We start from the raw sequence: 19,933 nt of genomic DNA on the forward strand, positions 1-19,933 counted from the left end.
GTTCTTTATTTCGTTTCAGTGCTTCTACAAAAATTTGAGAGGACAAAGTCGGACGGAGGCCAGCTGGAGTATAAGGGAGCACGTGAAAAGAACATGTGAAAAAATGATGAATGAGGAGAAGCGCCGCTTTGTGAGAAAAATGAAGGAAACTGGAAAGTCGGCAAAGGATCTGAGGCCGGGGTATTTTCAATCCCCTCTATGGGAAAATCTGTTGAAATATTGGGATAGTGACACTCACAAGCATCGGTCCAAGGTTGGATCACAAAATCGAGAAAACGTGGAGACCTTGCACACTGCCGGTGCAAAATCTTTTGAAACTATTAAAATGGTAATTCAAAACACTTTTATTGTACAATTTAGGAGTAATCAAGTTCAATTATATTTCTTAATTAATTAATAATGCCACATGCTTTATTTCTTAATGAACAACTGTGGTTAATTATAATTCCCTTTTTCTAGGAAATGACGGCAGTAAAAAAGGGGAAGAAACCGAAGCGCCTCGAATTGTGGGAAAGGACCCATACAACAAAAGCTTCGAGGAAGGTGAGGGAGGCTAGCAAAGGGAAAAAATGCCCGCCTTTGGTCTATACTACGCCAAGGGCGATGGCCATAGCGGTTAGTATATAAATTTAGTTTTACTTCTACTTTTACATGAATTGACATATGAAATTATCCTATAATTGTACTTGTACTTAATTGTATTTAATTATTCATACATATAATTGTACTTGAATTCATATAATTGTACTTGTACTTGTACTTAAATTCACCTTGATCATATATATCTAGTTATAAGATTGTTTAATTTGTTTGTCTACATATATACATATATACACGTAATTAACTTTAGTTTGATGTTTTTTTCAGTCTCGCTATAGTGCCATTCTAGAGAATTCAGGGGTTGACTTAACTCTCGGATCAGATTACTCTGAGCCTATGGAGTGGTGGATGCAAGCAACAACAGACGGCGCAAATACGCCAAAATAGAATCGGCTCATTGGATATCCAACCGTGCCTACAAACACACTGTTGCCGAATTTGGCTCACTGTTTCAGAGAAACTACTAGGGGAGGTGCAAGTTCCTTGTCTGCTGTCTCCAACCCCTCAAATATACCAGACCCTCGATTTGTGCAAGTTGTTCGCTATGCTCTTACAAATGCACAAGCAAATCCTAGTAATTTCCAGCAACAGTTGGACACTGCAGAGCTAGAAGGTCTTGCTAGGAACCTTATCGAAGTTTCTGATACGGAGAGTAGAGGCAACTTCAACTCCATTTTCTTTAGGGAGGTTGTGGATGTTGTCACGACAATTATGACCGACATCTGCAACAAATACGAGGCTGGAACCCAGGTTGTAAGTAGATAAGTATTTATATATATGTGTGTGCGTGTGTGTGCAATGTATATTTGTGTGTTTGAATTTTATGTGGGAGGAGGTAATCACAAATGATGAATTGTTGCAGGCAATTGCAGAGGCCAACAAGGATGTTACCGATGGTGAAAGTTCGGAGAACGACCTCGGTGAGAATGATGGAGATGATGCTGACGAAGGTGCTGGTGACGATGCTTCCGATGGTAATAGTTAGCAGATTTGTTTTTAATTAGCTAACTATTATTGCTTTTGTTAATGACATTGTTTGGTTGGATAATTTTGGGGATGCAAACTGAATTTGCATGGTTTCGATATGTTAAAAGAATTGTATCTTGTGTTTTGTTGGATAATTTGTATGGATAATTGTAAGTGGTTGGTTGTATATGAATGATGTCTTAAATTAATGCATATTGGTTGTTGTTTTTGGGCCAGAATTTGAGATTATTTGTGTTTTGTTTGTGTTTTGTTCGGTTTGGTAAATGACAGGAATAAGGTATATAGTTCATACTGTAAGCACTACAATTTTTCAAACTTGGTGCCCAGAAAACCGACCAATTTTGGTCATTTCCGACCAAATCTGGTAATAACAAACCCAGAAAACCGACCAAGTGCACACATTTCCCACCAAATTTGGTCATACTTGGTCCTAGAAAACCGACCAAATTCTTCATGAAATCGGTCGGTAATGAAGCCTGTGGTCGGACCACTAAAACCGACCGAAATCTGTGTTGATTCTGTGGTTAGATTTAGACCAGAAGCTGAAGTGTTGGCCAAAAACCCTTTCCGACCGACTCATAACCGACCAACTATCAGAAAAACGACCGACTCAAAACCGACCAATTTCTCTTCCCGACCAACGCATAACCGACCGCGTGGTGGTCAGTTTTGAAATTCTTATTTTTGACCGAGTTATACCCGACCACATGTTGGTTGGTTTTGTGTCTGTCCACGTGTGTTCCACGTGTATGCCAAGTCACAGGTGGGGCAATATTTTGCGGAAATGAAAACACATTACCGACCGACGTTGGCGGTCGGAAGTCGGTCGGTAATGAAACTCATTTCGGACCGACTCGTCATTTCCGACCCGATTTTAAGGGACCAACCCTATCGGTCGGTACGCGGTCGTAAATGACCTCAAAACCGACAGAAACAAATCATTTCCGACCGATTTTGGCAGTCGGAAATGCCCTGTTTTCTTGTAGTGTTAAGTACACATCTTTAACTTAGGGTTGTTGGGCGCACAATTAACAACTTATTTAAAGCAAGTACATACTGTCACTTCGCATTTAAAAATACTACTTCTATCATATCATCAACACTATCTTGCTTGCAGATTAAAACATTGAAAGGAGACACTAAAATTTCACAAGACAAGTGGAATCAACGAGGAAGAGGGAATGAATGCACTTTTACATTAGTACAGTTGAACCTAGATTAAGTAATAAATTCACTCAAATAATATATTTTTATGGTCTCCAACATAATATAGATGATGTATTTTTACTCTCAATAAATTAATAAACTCGATAAAGTAATCTTTTTCCTTGGTCCCAACATTATTACTTTATAATTATATCTATTATAATATATAATAATATATAATTATATAATTTATTTTGAGTGTTTCAAGCTGCATGTTATCACATAAAACAAACATAAAAAGTTTCTAATTTAAAAATGGTATTATATGAGTTATAATGAAATTCATACTTGCACTTATTATTCATTGCGTTTTTTTTAATCTTGCAATTTTTCTTCAGGTTGTATCTTTTTAGGCGTTTAAATGGATCATAATTGGGTAAAAGCACCACGGTTGTCAGAAGAATAGAAGAACAGTGTGAAATATTTTTGTGATCAGGCAGTTAAACATGCAAAGGACATTAGGTTCATTCGATGTCCATGTTAGAAATGTTTGAACATTATTGAAGTTAATGGTGTGGCCGAGTTGTATGAACACTTAATGTGTCATTGCATTGATAAAACTTATTCATGTTGGACATATCACGGAGATGAGAAGGGAAAAAGTAGCTCAAGTAATATCAATGTCAATTCAAAATATCAATTTACGAAGAGCTGAAGGGGTACAAGTTTAATGGGAGAAACTGATGGTGATAATTCTGGTGCTGAAAAGGATCCCCCAATGTGGTCAATGAAGACTTACGTGATCATCCAGATATGCATGAGAAGTTAAAAGATGATGCTGCATTACCACTCTGGCCTCGATGCGTGAAGGTTTCTAAATTATCAGCCGTGCTGACTCTATATAACTTAAAGGTTGGACATCAAGTCTCCGATGTGTTCTTCACAGAGATGCTTACAGCTGTTAGTGAGCTTTTGCCAGATGGCAATGTCCTCCCTCGGAGAGCATATGAGGCGAAACAAATGCTTAAATCTATTGGATTAGTACACGATAGGATTCATTCTTGCCCAAATGACTGTATTCTGTATCGAAACGAGTACGCGGAGCTCAAAGAATGTCTTACGTGCGGTTTAAACCGATACAAAGTTGGCAATTCTCTGGCCAAGGTCATGTGGTACTTTCCAATAATTCCCAGACTTGAGCGTTTGTATGCTAGTGTTGAAGATTCTAAAAATTTGACATGGCACGATGATGGGAGAATTAAAGATGGGATGTTAAGACATCCTGCTGATTCACCCCAATGGAAGACATTTGATGATACATATCAGGAATTTGCAAAGGAACCAAGGAATCTTCGACTAGCACTTTCAACAGATGGAATGAACCTTCATCGCCTTCAAAGTAGTTCTCATTATACATGGCCGGTGGTTTTAATGATCTATAACTTGGCACCGTGGCTTTGCATGAAGCGTAAATATATGATGATGTTTATTTTGATATCTGGTCCTGAGCAGCCTGGTAATGATATTGATGTATACTTGGCACCTTTAATCGAGGATTTGAAGCTATTATGGGAAGAGGGAATTGAAGTACATGACTTATACAGAAAAGATCATTTTATGTTGAAGGCCATGTTATTTGGAACAATAAGTGATTTTCCCGCATATGGATTTCTTGCTGGATACAGTGTTAAAGGCTATTATGCATGCCCATGGTGTGGTGATGAGATCGATAATCTTCGACTGAAACACTCTAAGAAGTGTGTTTATATGGGACATAGACGGTGGTTGCACCGAAACCATAGATACAAAAACATGCAATTGGCATTCAATGGTGAAGTTGAAGAACGAGGGGCTCCCCCTCAACTATCAGGTGAGGAAGTGTTGGGAGAGGCTGAAAACGTAAACATACAATTCGGTAAGATATTTGCAAAGGATGTTCCTACGAGGGGTTGGAAGAAGCGTTCCATATTCTTTGAATTGAGTTATTGGAAGGACCTCTATGTAACACATTTTATTGATCTCATGCACGTGGAGAAAAATGTTTTTGACAATATAATTGGTACACTCCTTAGTATCCGTCGTAAAACTAAAGACGGTATTAAAGCAAGAATGGATATGGTGGATATGGGAATAAGAAGTGAACTGGCTCCAGTAGAGAAATCGGGAAAAACCCTATTTACCTCATGCTGCACATACTCTGTCAAAGGATGAGAAACGTGTGTTACTACAAACCCTCCATTCTATCAAGGTCCCGGAAGGATACTCATCTAATTTCAAGAGTCTGGTTTCATTGGATGACATGAAATTAAAGGGTTTGAAATCTCATGATTGTCATGTCAACTTGGAAAATTTTCTTCCAATTGATATACGTTCCATCCTGCCTGAAAAGGTACGAGTAACAATCACGAAGTTATGTTGGTTCTTTAAGTCAATGAGTGCCAAAGTCATTGATCCAAGAAGATTGTCATATTTGCAACGGTAAATTGTTGAGACACTTTGTGAGATTGATATGTACTTTCCACCATCTTTCTTTGACATCATGGTTCATTTGACTGTTCACCTTATTTATGAGACTAGGATGTGTGGTCCGGCTCGTATGAGATGGATGTATCCGGTAAACGATATTTAAAAATCTTGAAGGAATATGTGATGAATAGGTCCCGTCCAGAAGGTTGCATCGCAGAAAGGTATTTAATTGAAGAAGCAATAGAGTTTTGGTCAGAATTTATCTCAAATGTGGATGTAATTGGTTTGCCAAATGATCGTCATAGTGGTAGGATTGATGGGGAAGGCGTAACTCGAGGTCAACAAGTAGAAATTGATAGTACACAATGGCATCAGGTGCACCTTTGTGTATTGCATAACACAATTGATGTCCCTTACGTAGATTTGCATAAGCAAACTATTGCTGATAAAAATCCAGGCCGAGGTGCTAATTGGATAGAAGTGGAACACAATCACGCATTTATTGACTGGTTCAAAAATTATGTCATAAATGAGTTGATACAAAACAATCAATCAATCTCAGAGAGAATTAAATGGTTGTCAAGAGGCCCGGATTCATTGATAAGAAATAACAGCTCAACAAGTTTTCTATGTTACCGATCCCATTGATAAGAAATGATCCATTGTTGTCTTGTCAAATAAGCTAAATAACAGCTATCAAGTTGCTGATGGTGTGGATGAAGAAGTCGATTTAGTAGATGATCCTTTTGTTGGACTAAATATTTCCACTAGTATGAATGATGATGATGATTTTGAATGTGGTTATCAAAGAAATGATCATGTTGAGGGTGAATACGTGAATCCAGAATTTTTAATGTGCATGGGCATCAAAGATCAAAGGCTACTAAAAAACGCAAAAAAAAAAAAAGTAAATCTAAGAAATGTATGTATGGTTTCTTTTATTCAATTGTGTCACATGAAATCAATATATTTGTAGTTATTTTCCTATTCATACACTCATTAATCTTGTTCCGTAACTTGTATTAATTATTCTCATCTTGTTTTTCAGGATTATGGCTTCTGACTCCCACAATACGGCTGGCACTGATGGCACCGGGGACGGTGGTGAAACACAAAGAATAAGGAAGCGAGGGATAGTGAACATGTTCAAAGTGAAAAAAGCCACGAACAAAGGAATAGTGCAACAGTAAAGAAATATAATCTGAATACATGCATATAAAAATTGATTTTATTTAGGATCTTTTATTAGAGATTAACACTTTACAAATTGGTTATCATTAGATTAACACTAACTAGTTTTCAATATTTTTTAGGTGAATTGGAATGATCTGGGACAGCCAATTGGTAAAGAGTCGATAAAACTTGCACATTTTATCGGAAACTATGCAAGGAGGAATATCCCAATCACATGTGATGATTGGCGCAAAAAAGAGTGGTGTATAGTCAAAGAAGCTCTGGCAGATGAAATTAAGGTACATCCTTACCAAATCAAACCTTTAATTAGCTTTATATTTGATAATCTTTTTCATGAAGGGAGTTAATTTTAGGTTTTCCATCTATATCTGATTTAGCAAGGTTTCTCCCATTATGAGTTTTTTCTTTTATTCCCTGTTTTCTTAAGTACATCTAGTTCAGAAGTCAGGATTTTATTCCATGCATTTAGAATTTGATAATTCATTGGAAGACAGAGTGTGGTAGTAATATTAAAGGCTTTCTAGTATGACGCCTCAGCCTGTTATTTATCTATACAGAATAAAACCCTGTTATTTTGATATTTCTTGTTATTTATCTATATAGAAATAAAACCCTATTATTTGCATACTGTCCATATCTCAAAGACAGAGTGTGGTAGTAATATTAAAGGGTTTCTTATGATTGTTTTCGCTAACATCCTGTTGTTGCCTGGTTCTTGAAACAAGGTAAAATATTATTATCTCTTTGATACAGAAGTATAACACTTGCACTTCTTTTGCTTTAGTTTCTGGTTAGCGAGTATACTTACAATTAAAAGTAGCTCTGCTTTCTTATAATTTGTTTTCGGGAACATCCTGTTGTTGCCTGGTTCTTGAAATAAGGTAAAATATTATGTCACTTGCAATGCCACCTGTACCACGTTTCGCTGTTCTTATAACAGATGTCAATGGAAATCACTTGTTACTGAGTTGCTTGAAGTGCTTAGGGCATAATTATGTTTACTGATTACTGGGAATATGTTTGTTGCAGTACATGTCTTTGGAGGTGTATATAATGTACCTATATTTTGTTGTCTTTAAAGCGAACCATTATCAACCAAACTGAGTATTTTAAAAACCAAAGATTTACGGTTATAGCCTAAAACTCAACCTCGCTCACCCCCAGGTGATAACCATATTGGTTCAGATTAGTGTATAAAAATGCAGGTTTGACGAAAGTATTTACATTGTAACAATACATAGTCATAGGTTTGTAATATAACCATTAACTTGGTATTTGCTCTTTTCTCCATAAGATTTCAGAAAGTAAATTCTGTCATCACATTATGTGTAAGGTTTCATTTTCTGTCTTAGGCTTTTACTGTGCAAGAAATGCATTGTATATATTGCATATTCCTGGTAGCCTGCTTTTGTGAACTTTTTGCTTGGTGTTTTTGCTGTGACAAATTGAAATTGTATCTTTTGTACTGTATTGAAGTAGGATCATTTAGTCCATTATGGAAATTGACTGAGATGTGAAAAATATGAAAATAGATACTTTGCATAATGCTTGTTCAATTTTATAAATATTATAGGATATTATTTTAATTATATACATATAATGATTAATGATAATTTTATATGCATATTTCCCTGTTATTTTTTTCTATTTTGTGGTTAGAGTTGTGGTTGACAAATATGGTGCATGAAGGCTGTAATCAGTATTTAGGTATCCTCGTTCTCATGCCTACAACATATTAAAGATTATCCCTCTACATGCATAAATTTAACATCGTTTGTGTTTCCAATCCATTCTAAAAGATACAGACTAAGAAAATACAACCAAGGCAACACACACACACATGAAACTGCATTTTTCTTGAATCTTTAGTAGAATACCTTTCCATTATCTATTTTTACTCAATCAAATGTTAAAAAAATACGCAGGAAAGTTTCCATGGGATTGGTGATGAATATATGAAAAAGATTATTTCTCGTGCTTGGTGACCTTCATCGGCAATTTAGAAGTAGACCGAGGAAACTTGCGAAAGATGCCAATGGTGACTATTCTCCAGAGCCCCCTTCTTTATATGCACACTTTTCCACGATTGCTCCTTAGTGGAAAGAGTTTGTCGAAAAGTCAATGAAAGAAGATTTTCTGGTAAATTTAGTCTTGATTATTTACGTTCGGACTTGTATATAATTATCTCAGTTTAATTTGCATTCATCTTTTACTTGATTGACATAATTTATTGTAGGAAAAAAGTATAAACAATAAACTGCAAGCTGAAAAAATGGAGGCGAGGTATAGGAAGGCATGTCTTGGTTATGCACGAATTAGAGAGAAAATAGTAAGCCCCATTAACTCAGCTCAACAAGAATCTCTTAAACTATTCACGATAGTAGGATGATACCTATATATAGTAAGAGCCGATGTGTAAATCGATTTTACTTTGTGTTCAGATTCAAGAAAAAACTGAAAAAGGTGAAAATGACCCTATTGTGACTCGTCTAGATGCATGGGAATACGCTAGACGTAAAGTGAATGATATAGTCGATGATCCTGTTGCAGTTCAACTTCTTAAGGATGTGGTAATAGTTTGTCTTTTAAGTTGAGTATTTATTTCAGTTATTTGCATCACACTATTAATTATGTAATAATATTGTTTAAACTAATATACTTGTTATATTAGGTTGTCATATCAGATCAACTTGCAGAAGACAAGCTAACCAATATTGGAACAGATGACTTGCTTTCTCGTATTAATACCATTAGAGCATTCAGGATGAGTGAGAGCAATTGGATGGGGGGTAACAAAGACCTCATCAAAGACAGCATCATCTGTGAGTGAAATTACAAAGCTGAAAAATGATGTATCCTTTTTGAAAAATGAGATTATGGAATTGAAGCGCAAGCGCTTTTCACCGGGCATGCAATCTCAAGGATCTAGTCATATGGATAATTTTGATATGGATAATAACATCGAGGCTGAGAATGAAGTCAATCATAATGTTGTTGCAGCTAAAGAGCTTCCTCAGGTTTCTTCATCTATACTCTTTAGTTCATATTATTTGGAATATTGGAATTTCAATGATAATCTCAACTATGAATGAGGTTATACATATATATAGAGAGAGAGAGAGAAAACTTATTTAAGTAATAATATTAAAAACTTGACGTGCTGATATTTTATGTCACTGATTATATGTCACAGGGGAAAAATCCTTGTTTCTTGTATTTGGATCCTGGTCGTAGATATGTTGGCAAAGGGATTTTGCACAATGATATGAATGATAGAATTCTTCATGGGATTCCATTAGAAGAAGGATTTGTAAGGGTGCAATTTGAGGTTCTTGTATTTGGATCCTGGTCGTAGATATGTTGGCAAAGGGATTTTGCACAATGATATGAATGACAGAATTCTTCATGGGATTCCATTAGAAGAAGGATTTGTAAGGGTGCAATTTGAGGTTCTTGTATTTGGATCCTGGTCGTAGATATGTTGGCAAAGGGATTTTGCACAATGATATGAATGACAGAATTCTTCATGGGATTCCATTAGAAGAAGGATTTGTAAGGGTGCAATTTGAGGTGGCAGTAAAATCAGAGTACAATACAAAACTACCTAAACCATGTAATGAGGCCAATCTTGTTGGTGAAGCTCCTGGCTATTTTCTTGCATAGCCACGCAAATTGGTCTCGTTGACTCTTGAGGTCAAATATATATATAATATTATAAATATTATATATATATATATATTTTCAATTATATGTTTAGTTTGTAAGACAACTACATTATGTATAGATATGTAAAGTATTGATGATTAAATAAACATCATGATCATCTTGTTTCTTTTCTTACAGACACCTCTCACCATCACTAACAACAAAAAAGTTATCAGTGAAAATGATAAGTGTGATATGAACCCCAGGAAGAAGCTTGAAGATAAACACAAAGAAAAAACAGTAAAGTCAAATGCGGGTGTGTCCTCGAGACCACTAGGTTATCCTCTACGAGGAGATGTTTGTCATGACGGAGTTTTGGATATTGTGCGTCTTGCAATAAAGTTCGAACCTTGTACTGATATAGAGGTCTATATGGGACCTCATTGGGATGGAGATCCTTGGATTGAACACATTAACAAGGAAAATGTGTTGGAGGTTCTGAATGGTCAATGGTTAAGTTCATCCAGCATTTGCTTTTACATCATGTATTAATTGTACTCAATCGATTTCTCAATTTTATAAACAATTTCTAATGCATTTCTTTTTATTTTGTAGGTATTTGTGTGAGGTATATTTATCCAAAAATCCTAATGTGTCTTTTGTATCGCCTCATATCGTGTCTCCCATGGTAGATCAATCTGATAACTCCCTCGTTAAGTGTTTGTTGGGTCATATTAAAGAAGACCACCTAGTTCTTCTGCCTTATAATGTCTCGTAAGTTTTATTATGATTTACATACGCGATTATGTTTTATAAAATTCCATGCAATTATCTCTAACTAAAATAACTTTTTTAAGGCACCACTGGATCCTGATCGCCATCAATACAAAACAGAAGTCATCTATTTAATGGATCGTGCTCGAGCAACCAACGCTGCATATTACAAGGCTGTGAAAGATCTTATTGAAACGTAAGATTATATTAAACTATTTTTATATAGTTTTACAAAAAACACATATTAACTAGTAATATGTTACTTATACATGTAATTTTTTTGTAGTACTATGAGGACCTTTGGGACTCATAATGGGAGGAAGTACAACTGGACAATATTTAATAGTTTAAAATGGATGAATATACAGGTGATGATCTATTTTATTTTTCTTCCAACATAATCTTAGTTAATAAAAGTTGAATTTAGTGCTCTTCAATATTTTTAATCATTTGATCTCTATTTTGTATTTTAGTGTCCTAAGCAACTTTTGACCGATGGTATATATTGTGGCTATTTTGTGGGAAGTTTTATCGAAGATATAATGTGCAGCAATGAAACAAAAATTGATGTCAATGTAAGTATTTCTAATTTTTCTAATTAAGGAGCTAAGAGTTCAACAAGTGTATTATACCAATCATGTGATCTTAATGGTTTTATATATTTTGTGTACAGTTTACATATTCTCCAAGATTGAAGACATATCCTCTGAATAAAATTGTGGCCTTTCAGATAAATTGGGCAGGTTACTTGTATAATTGGTTTCTCAAGGAGAAGTTGCTCAAGTACTGGTTTGCATTTTATTAGAAATTGTCGTTTTCTATAGGACAAGTTGCTGAAGTAGTAATTTTGTGTTTTATTTAGTAATTGTAGTCTGCAGTAGTTTCCTGAATTGAGAAATATTGAGTTATAGAATATTTCATTTTTATGTTCAATATATGTTTATTTGGAATTGATTTTAGTTGTAAAGAAATAAATTTGTGAGTAATTAAGTAATTTATTTTTATTGGAATAAGGTATGTTTTTTAAAATATTTTTTTAATTTTCTCAAATTGATTATGTAAATAAAAAAAGGGCAGAAAATTAATTATATTAGTATTTTTTTTAAATATTGAGAATTTTTATAATAATTTCCACTTGGATAGCGTTTAAATAATAGCTATATAAATAAGTATACAAGATAGTATTTTTATTTCCATAGTGTTTATATAAGAGCTATGCAAGGAAGATTATGAGATACATTTTCTACTTGTATAGCGTTTATAGAAGTGCTATTGAACTAGATTGACTTAGATGATGTGCTATTGAACTAGATTGACTTAGATGATGCTTACTCAGATAACACTTTCTCTATTGTTCTATAAACTAGATTGACTTAGATGATGCTTACTCAGATAACACTTTCTCAGGAGCTATGCAAGTATTGTTCTTAGAGAGTGGAAAATGAAGCGCTATGTAAGCTTATTGTACTTGCATAGCGCTGTCTTGTATAATGCCTAGAACCGCTATGTAAGTTTAAAAATGACCGTTGTGTAAGTCCAAATGTGTAATGAACTAACTTATTTTATGTAATAGTTCATCGGCTACAAACCATGTTAATTATCCACAACTATATCCAAAAATACCTTCAATATATACAAACAAACCGACCGTTTTCTGAAGTAACCGACCGTTTTTGGCGGTCGGTTTTGTCATTTTTTTTTTGTAGTGACAAACTCAAAAAAGTTGAACAGGTTTTGAGGTAAATATGGAAAGAGGTGAAGTTAGAAGAGCTTTATAGGTTTAAGAGCATTCCATAGATATATGTCAAAATTTTCATCAAAACCAATGAGCCAAACATATATCTGACACAAGAAGGCTTGTGCTCTATGACCAAATTAGATATACATCTTAAAGGCGGTATTTCATCAATGAATTAATGACAAAATGAAAATATAGACCGAAGTAGTCTATTAAAACTGGACCCACAATTTGTAAAACAAAACTATATTATTTTGAAGAAAAAGGGGCAGAGCTCGCTGGCAGGTAACATGAAGCTACTTTCCACATTAAATTTTGAACCGGACCCATCATGTAGTGTGTGCCCATGGGTACACACTAACAACTATTTTTTGTATAGGTGGGGGGTTTTGATTGGTGTGGATTTTTGTGCATGCATGGGGCTATTATTATTAATGGGATGGGAGCCAATCAAAATCCACCAACTAACTAAAAAGTTGTTGTTAGTGTGTGTCCATGGGCACACACTAGAAAATCTGAATATATAAATAAGTAAAGAGTAATGCTAGGGTACATAATGATGTGGGGATTTATATGGTGGGTTTTAATTGGAGTTGTTGGTTTTGTACACAATTATGTGCACCAAACATTTTGAATAAGGAAAAGGCAACTATAGCTCGAGCTTTAATCTGTATTATTAATGCTAAACTGTAAAAGTTTGTAAGAGTTCGGTCGTTAGTTTGTAGTTCGGCACAATGCATTATAACCTTTAATTAAAAAAAATGATGAGAAACGTTACAATGAATTTTTTATATTTCACTAAAATGCTGATGTAACTCTAAGGTTCTAATATGGCCAACACCATATTAAAATAAATTATTAATTTAAACACATATAATGAATTATTAACTATTAAACTGCCAGAGAGCATAACACGAGTTATAGGCTTGTATGAAATATAAGCTATACAGGTTTTATCCTAATTAAGGTCGGGTACATCTGACACAACCTGAAACACGACGATGCCATTGCTGACATGATTAATTCAAGCACAACTAGGTTATCACCAAAGGACTTGTCTGCTAAGATTACAAACCTTTCCGTTTATACAATTTATTGATATCATAAATTAATAAATTTTGGAATGACATAGAATTGACATGTTAACTAGTGGTGTTGCTTGAAACCCAAATTTGCCAACATAGAATTGACATGCTAACCATCTGCAAATATAATTAGCAACATTGGTGCCTCTCGGTCCAAAGTCTGCATCTAGATTAGGTCTTCGTTATCTTCCTTCTTTCAAATTCAAATGCCAACTTGGTTTTGGTTTTGCACTACCATCAAAACCAAAATCAAACATGTTGCTCGGTGCTATGTTGTTAGGAAAGCCATGAATCTCCGAATATTCAGAGGATCTAGAAATATTACTCGCATTTGCATGTATTCCAGGAGTCATGCTGCTGCTGGGGGGCCATTTGTTGTGTGCCTAGCCACCTCTCCCACAAACACTTGGCATATTGAATGGTGATTGATTAAACTATCACCCCAGCAAAAAGGAGTTAGTTACACTTTGAATCACCAAAACTTGACCAATGCATGCATATACCAACTAATATAAATATGAAACATATATGTTAGCAATTGAATTTATTTTCATATATACAAACCAATAGTAAAGGTATGGACCTAATTTCACTACATTATATAGAACTAGTAAAACATGTAGCAAAACAACACATGAGATATAGAGCAAACCTATACACATTGTATGGTTAGATGCCGTTTTTCTAAGGTGAGAATACAAAGACCTTGAATTAATTTGGTATATTGAACATTAGAAAAGGATTTTTATATTTAACTGTTTATATTATCTTTAACCTATATCTAAAGACAAACAAAATATAATTCTACAGAAGGACTCTGGTAAATCAATTCCTCTGCCCAATACAAACCTTTGAGTTCAATAAATCACAAACAAGACAAAATTAAATAAAATAACATTTATGGGAACCAGATGAGAAGGTAAGAATTAAAACTATAAATTAAAGAGAGATTTGTGGTATAATTCTAACCTAGAGAAGGTAGATCCACAATTGCACTTGGACTCCCTTGTACCACAGATCTTATTGTGAGACTTCAAGTGCCAGAGCACTGCATACTTCTTCTCAAATTTGTAGCATATATATATTTCTTATCAAAACACCAAATGGAAACATCAATTATTATCACAACCATATATAGATTATTCAAAACACATTCTGGAATAAAAAAAATCTCTTATTCATATTATTGTAGTATAGTAAAAAAAAAATCAACAAGTCTATAACTAACATTTTAGATTTCGAAAAGTATTTAGTTTTGATTTCAAACTACTACTTATATTTTATTTTAAAATAAATGACACATATTAAAATAATGTACCGAAAACAAGAATTAAATATTATTAAAGATGTCAAATCATGACGAACCAGAGAAGCTACAGTGCCAACTTAGAGCATATTCTTCATTGTTTGAGTCTTTGAGATATAGATCCAAAAACAACTCAAGGACATCAAGATCAATATTATATCCAAAATCTGAAAGCAAAATCTCAATTATTAGCATCATAATAAGAATTAATTCCAAAAGAAATTTTTTTTTAATATTTAATTTTTTTTTTTTGCTAAATGAAAATATTATAAAGAAAAGGAACAAAAAGACAAAGTCTAGGGGCATCCCCAGCGATGGACTAGAGAATAGACTCTCCTAGTCAAGCAAATAAAGCAACAGACTAGCTGCTAGCCAGAGCATTACAAACAAATACAATTAACTAACTAGTATAGTATATGGCTCAGGGTGGGATCATTCTGTAGCCTTCTCTTAAAACTCGCACAAGTATATAACTTCTCACGAACCATACGCTTGACAGAAGTTAACAATTGAGAAGCTGGGATGGCTTGGCCACCATGAATACGCGAATTACGTTCCTTCCAAGTCAGGTAAATTACCACAGAAGTGAATAGATAAGCAATATTCTGCTCAAAGCGAGGGAGGTTACCAGCAAAGAAAGAGCCCTGCATCCAATTCTGCCAATTAATGGTGAGAGGGTAAGGACATGCTCGCAGCATCAAGCTTGTATAAGGGCATTCAGAGAATAAATGTTGGACAGTTTCATTGTAATTTTGGCATAAAAGGCAAGTAGGGTCTGGAACAGTCATTTCGAAATATTCCATACGATCTTTAGTGAGCAAACGATTCCGGCAAGCAAGCCAGGAGATGAAAGAGCATGAAGGTATGTGAAATCTGTGCCATAGGAATCTACACCACGGGACAGTTGGACTTACCTGTCGAAGGGCATACAAGATGGTAGTTCTGTTAACTAATGTGTCCCCGTTCCAAAGGACAGCATCATTGGTACTAATAGGACAAGACTGGAGCATATTGCGGAAGCTGATAACATGAGGGTCATTTGTAGAGACAACAGACCACTGGTTATGAATAATTAGGGATCCGACTAAAGCATCTGGAGTTGAGTCCATCATAGTAACAAAACCAGAACCAAATTTTTCAATCAGAGGGAGGTTCGTTAACCATGGGTCATGCCATGCTTTAAATTTAGAATCCATCTTCACTCTATAAGAGATGAACTGCAAGGCTAAAGATCGAGAGTTGAAGATTTTTCGAAGGCTCCAAGGGCATTTGTAGGGCAGTTTAGCAGTCCAGAATGCCTTGTGTTTTAAAAAGCACGAGTATACCCAGATAAGCCAGAGGGAAGTGGGATCAGGTTGGGAGAGTCTCCAAACTTGGTACAAAATAGCAGCTGAATTGCAAAGGAAGAGATCTCTAATGCCCAAGCCACCTTCATCCTTCGTATAACAGCAGTCAGACCATGCAACTTTATATTGGCATTTGGCATCAAGATTACCAGCCCATAAAAATTTGGCAAAGATTGATTGGAGACGCTTGAGCACACTCTTGGGAAGGAATAGGTACATACTCCAGTATCCTTGAACACCTTGTAGTACAGTATTAAGAAGCTGAAGACGACCACTATATCTTAAAATTCTTGTAGTCCAGCAATCAATTTTTGTGCAGATTTTTTGAATCAGCGGCGTGCAAATTTGATTGTTAAGTCTGCTAGTAATGAGAGGCAGTCCAAGATAAGTGATGGGTAAAGCACCACGACTGAAACCATATCGCTGAAGAGTATCATTAATAATATTCTCAGGAACGTTACAGAAAAATCCTCTGCATTTACTTGGGCTAAGATTCAGGCCAGACCAAGTGGAGAACTGCATAACAGCGTCAAGCAGAAGGTTAATAGATTGACTTTCACCTTTGCAGAAAAGAAACAAATCATCAGCGAAAATAATGTGACTAAGCTTCATCTGATCAGTGCGCCAATGAAAAGAGAAGTGCTCAGCATTCTGGATTTGATACGCTAGAAGAGCAGTTAGAACTTCAAGGCTAATTACAAACAAATACGAAGAGAGTGGATCTCCTTGACGGAGACCACTTTTGCAGGAGAAATAGCCTTCAAGCACACCATTAATCTTGATCGAGATCATACACTTAGTTATGCAAGATTTGATCCAGAGTATAAATTGAGCAGGGAAGAGCATACGTTCCATAGCAGAGAAAAGGAAATCCCAATTTAGGCTATCAAAAGCCTTGTGGATATCCAATTTAAAGGCACACCTGGGAATGCCATCATTGCGGTGGTAATCTTTGCATAGCGCTTGAACAATCATGATATTATCACCAATAACTCGCTTGGGAATAAAAGCAGTTTGATTGTGAGAGATGAGTGAGGGAATTATCAGTTTCATACGCCCAACTAGCAGCTTAGTGATGCATTTGTAGAGAGTGTTGCAGCATGAAATTGGACGATAATGCTCCATTCTAGAGGGATTCTCGCATTTAGGAACAAGGGTGATGGCAACAGAATTAATGGCATTAGGGAGGTGAAGAGAATCAAAGAAGTACAAGATTCCATTAGTAACTTCATCCCCAATGATGTGCCAAGCCGCCAAATAAAATTCAGGAGTAAGACCATCCGGCCCAGGGCTCTTCTTCTTAGCCATGCGTTTAAGAGTGTTGAGAATGTCTTCTCTATTGAAAGGAGTGCATAGATATCTCTGTTGACTGCTAGAGAGCTGAGGGAGTTCAACATTTGAATCCATGAGATTAACTTGCTGAGAAGAGCCAAGCAGATTTTGAAAGTAACTTGTGGCAATAGCAGCAATATCTTTATGATCAGTAACAACATTCCCATTATGATCTTCCATAGCCAACAATTTGTTAGAATTCCATCTCCCTTTACAAGAATGATGAAAGAAGGAGTTGTTTCCGTTGCCAAGTTCAATCCATTGAACTCTAGATTTTTGTTTTAAGAAAATTTCCTCGAGGGCTAGAGCTTTAGAATAGGCAGAGCACAGATGCTCCTCGATATTCATAGCAGCAGCTGATGGGTTGGCAGGAAGATGTTCCTGGTAAGTGAGAAGAGCATTTCTGGTGGAGAGAACAGCTTCATGAAGATTTCCACTAGAGTGATTGAGCTGTTTTAGAGCAGTTTTTACTCTTTTTAGTTTCATTGATAAAATAAACCATGGATCACCATGAATCGGTTCACACCAAGCACTGTCCACAGTGTGTAGAAAACTGGGATTCTCAATGATATGTTGGAAAACCTGAAATGGTTTGAACAACTTAGGGGCCTCAACTCCAAGGTAAGTCATTGCAGGACTATGATCAGATAAGCCTCGAGAGAAAAATTGAGCTCGAGAGAGAGGAAAAACATCAGGCCAGTTCGCATTGACGAGGACTCTGTCCAGCTTCTTAAAGATTGGAGAGCTGAGATTACTATCCCACCAAGTGTAGAATTTCCCTGAAAAATTCAGATCAAAGATATCCAATGTATCCACAATATCTCTAAATTCCCTCATAGCAGTCGTAATGATATTAGGATTATTACTAGCTTCATCAAGCTTGAGGCAAACATTAAAGTCACCCGTTAGAGCCCAAGGAGAATCAGCAGGTAAGGAGGCTTTGAAATTAATCAAGTCACACCAGAGATTTCGTCTTTCAATATAGTCATTAGAAGCATATATGAAAGAAACAAAAAAAGACAGCTGAGATTTAAGAGAAGAAACTTTACAGGAGATGTGCTGAGAATGGACCACAATATGAGATACTGTCCAAGCAGCAGGATCCCATCCGAGCCAGATTCTTCCATTATGGTGGCATTCATAATTAAAAAGCCACTGAAATTTAGGAGCCACTAATTTAGAAATAAAAGCTGCATTTTCCTTTTTAACATGAGTTTCCAGGAGGGCTACAAAATCAACTTTAGTAGCAGCAATAAAATCCTTATAATAGGAAATCTTATTATTAAGCCCTCTCGTGTTGTAGGAACAAAAAAACATGATCATGACTATTACTTTTGAGGGGAATTCCTCCCCACTGCCTTTCTGGCCTTCTTCAACTGGCTACGAGTCTTAGGAGGACTAGATTTCTTGCCTTTGACAGTGGTCCATTCCTCCGGTTTATCAACAGTAGCAGCCGGCACAGGTGCTGCGACAGATGTGCCCTTAGCAAATGACTCACCAGTAAGCTCAACAAAAAGCTCAAAAGAAGGAGGCTTGTTAGCTTGATGCTCCACAGTGGTATTAGGCATAGCAGCTGTATCTGCAGCAGGGGGCTGATCATTCTGAACAGAGGGCTGATCATTGTGCACCTTGGGCACCCAAACGCGCTTGACAGAGGGACAAGCTCCCACAAGATGACCCGACGATTTACAACCATTACACACTAATGGCCTCTGAGGATAAGACACCTCAATTTCAGCAAAAGTCGAGGAGGAAAGTGCCTTAGTTTCAGCATCAAGCACAGCGACCTTAATCACTTCAGGCAATGTGTCCCCCACAGTGTAGCGAACACAAATCTTGGCAAATTGTACCGGATTGAGCTGAGAAGTAGTCTTGTCTGCACAAATAGGTGGCCCTATTGAGCTTGCAACATGGCTCAGCCCTTCCCGGGTCCAATAATAATCAGGGAGGTTCTTGAATTTAACCCAGAGAGGGATGCTGGTAAGCTTTTTGTCCCCAAAATCAGAGCCCCAAATGCTAAAGACAAGAGGTTTTCTTTCAAAGTACCAAGTGCCTCTCGCAAAAACTGCGTTCATATCCCTTTCTGAGAGAAACTTAAAAAGAAAAGTGTGAGAATCTGTTAGGTCCAGATATGATTGTAGAAGGGGGGGGGTTGAATACAATCAGTACCAAATCGTCGCGGAAGTGAATCTGATTGAATATGATTTGTTAATCAGATTATAATTAATTAATATAACAATGTTTGAAGTCGTTATATAATTAATATGGTTCAGTTTTAATGTCCACTAAAGTTCGTAGAATAAATTCGACAGGG

The 19,933-nt window shown here is 36.0% G+C and overlaps 1 protein-coding gene across 1 annotated transcript; it reads right to left on the reverse strand.

Annotated features, from left to right (window-relative positions):
• Nucleotides 1–18,947: 18,947 nt before the first annotated feature.
• Nucleotides 18,948–19,694, reverse strand: LOC135150386 (uncharacterized). The gene has a single exon (XM_064086669.1). The coding sequence runs from the start codon at nucleotides 19,692–19,694 to the stop codon at nucleotides 18,948–18,950; it is 747 nt and encodes a 248-aa protein (XP_063942739.1).
• Nucleotides 19,695–19,933: the final 239 nt, after the last annotated feature.

Source organism: Daucus carota, chromosome 2, assembly GCF_001625215.2.
Source record: "Daucus carota subsp. sativus chromosome 2, DH1 v3.0, whole genome shotgun sequence".
NCBI classification, from domain to species: Eukaryota; Viridiplantae; Streptophyta; class Magnoliopsida; order Apiales; family Apiaceae; genus Daucus; species Daucus carota.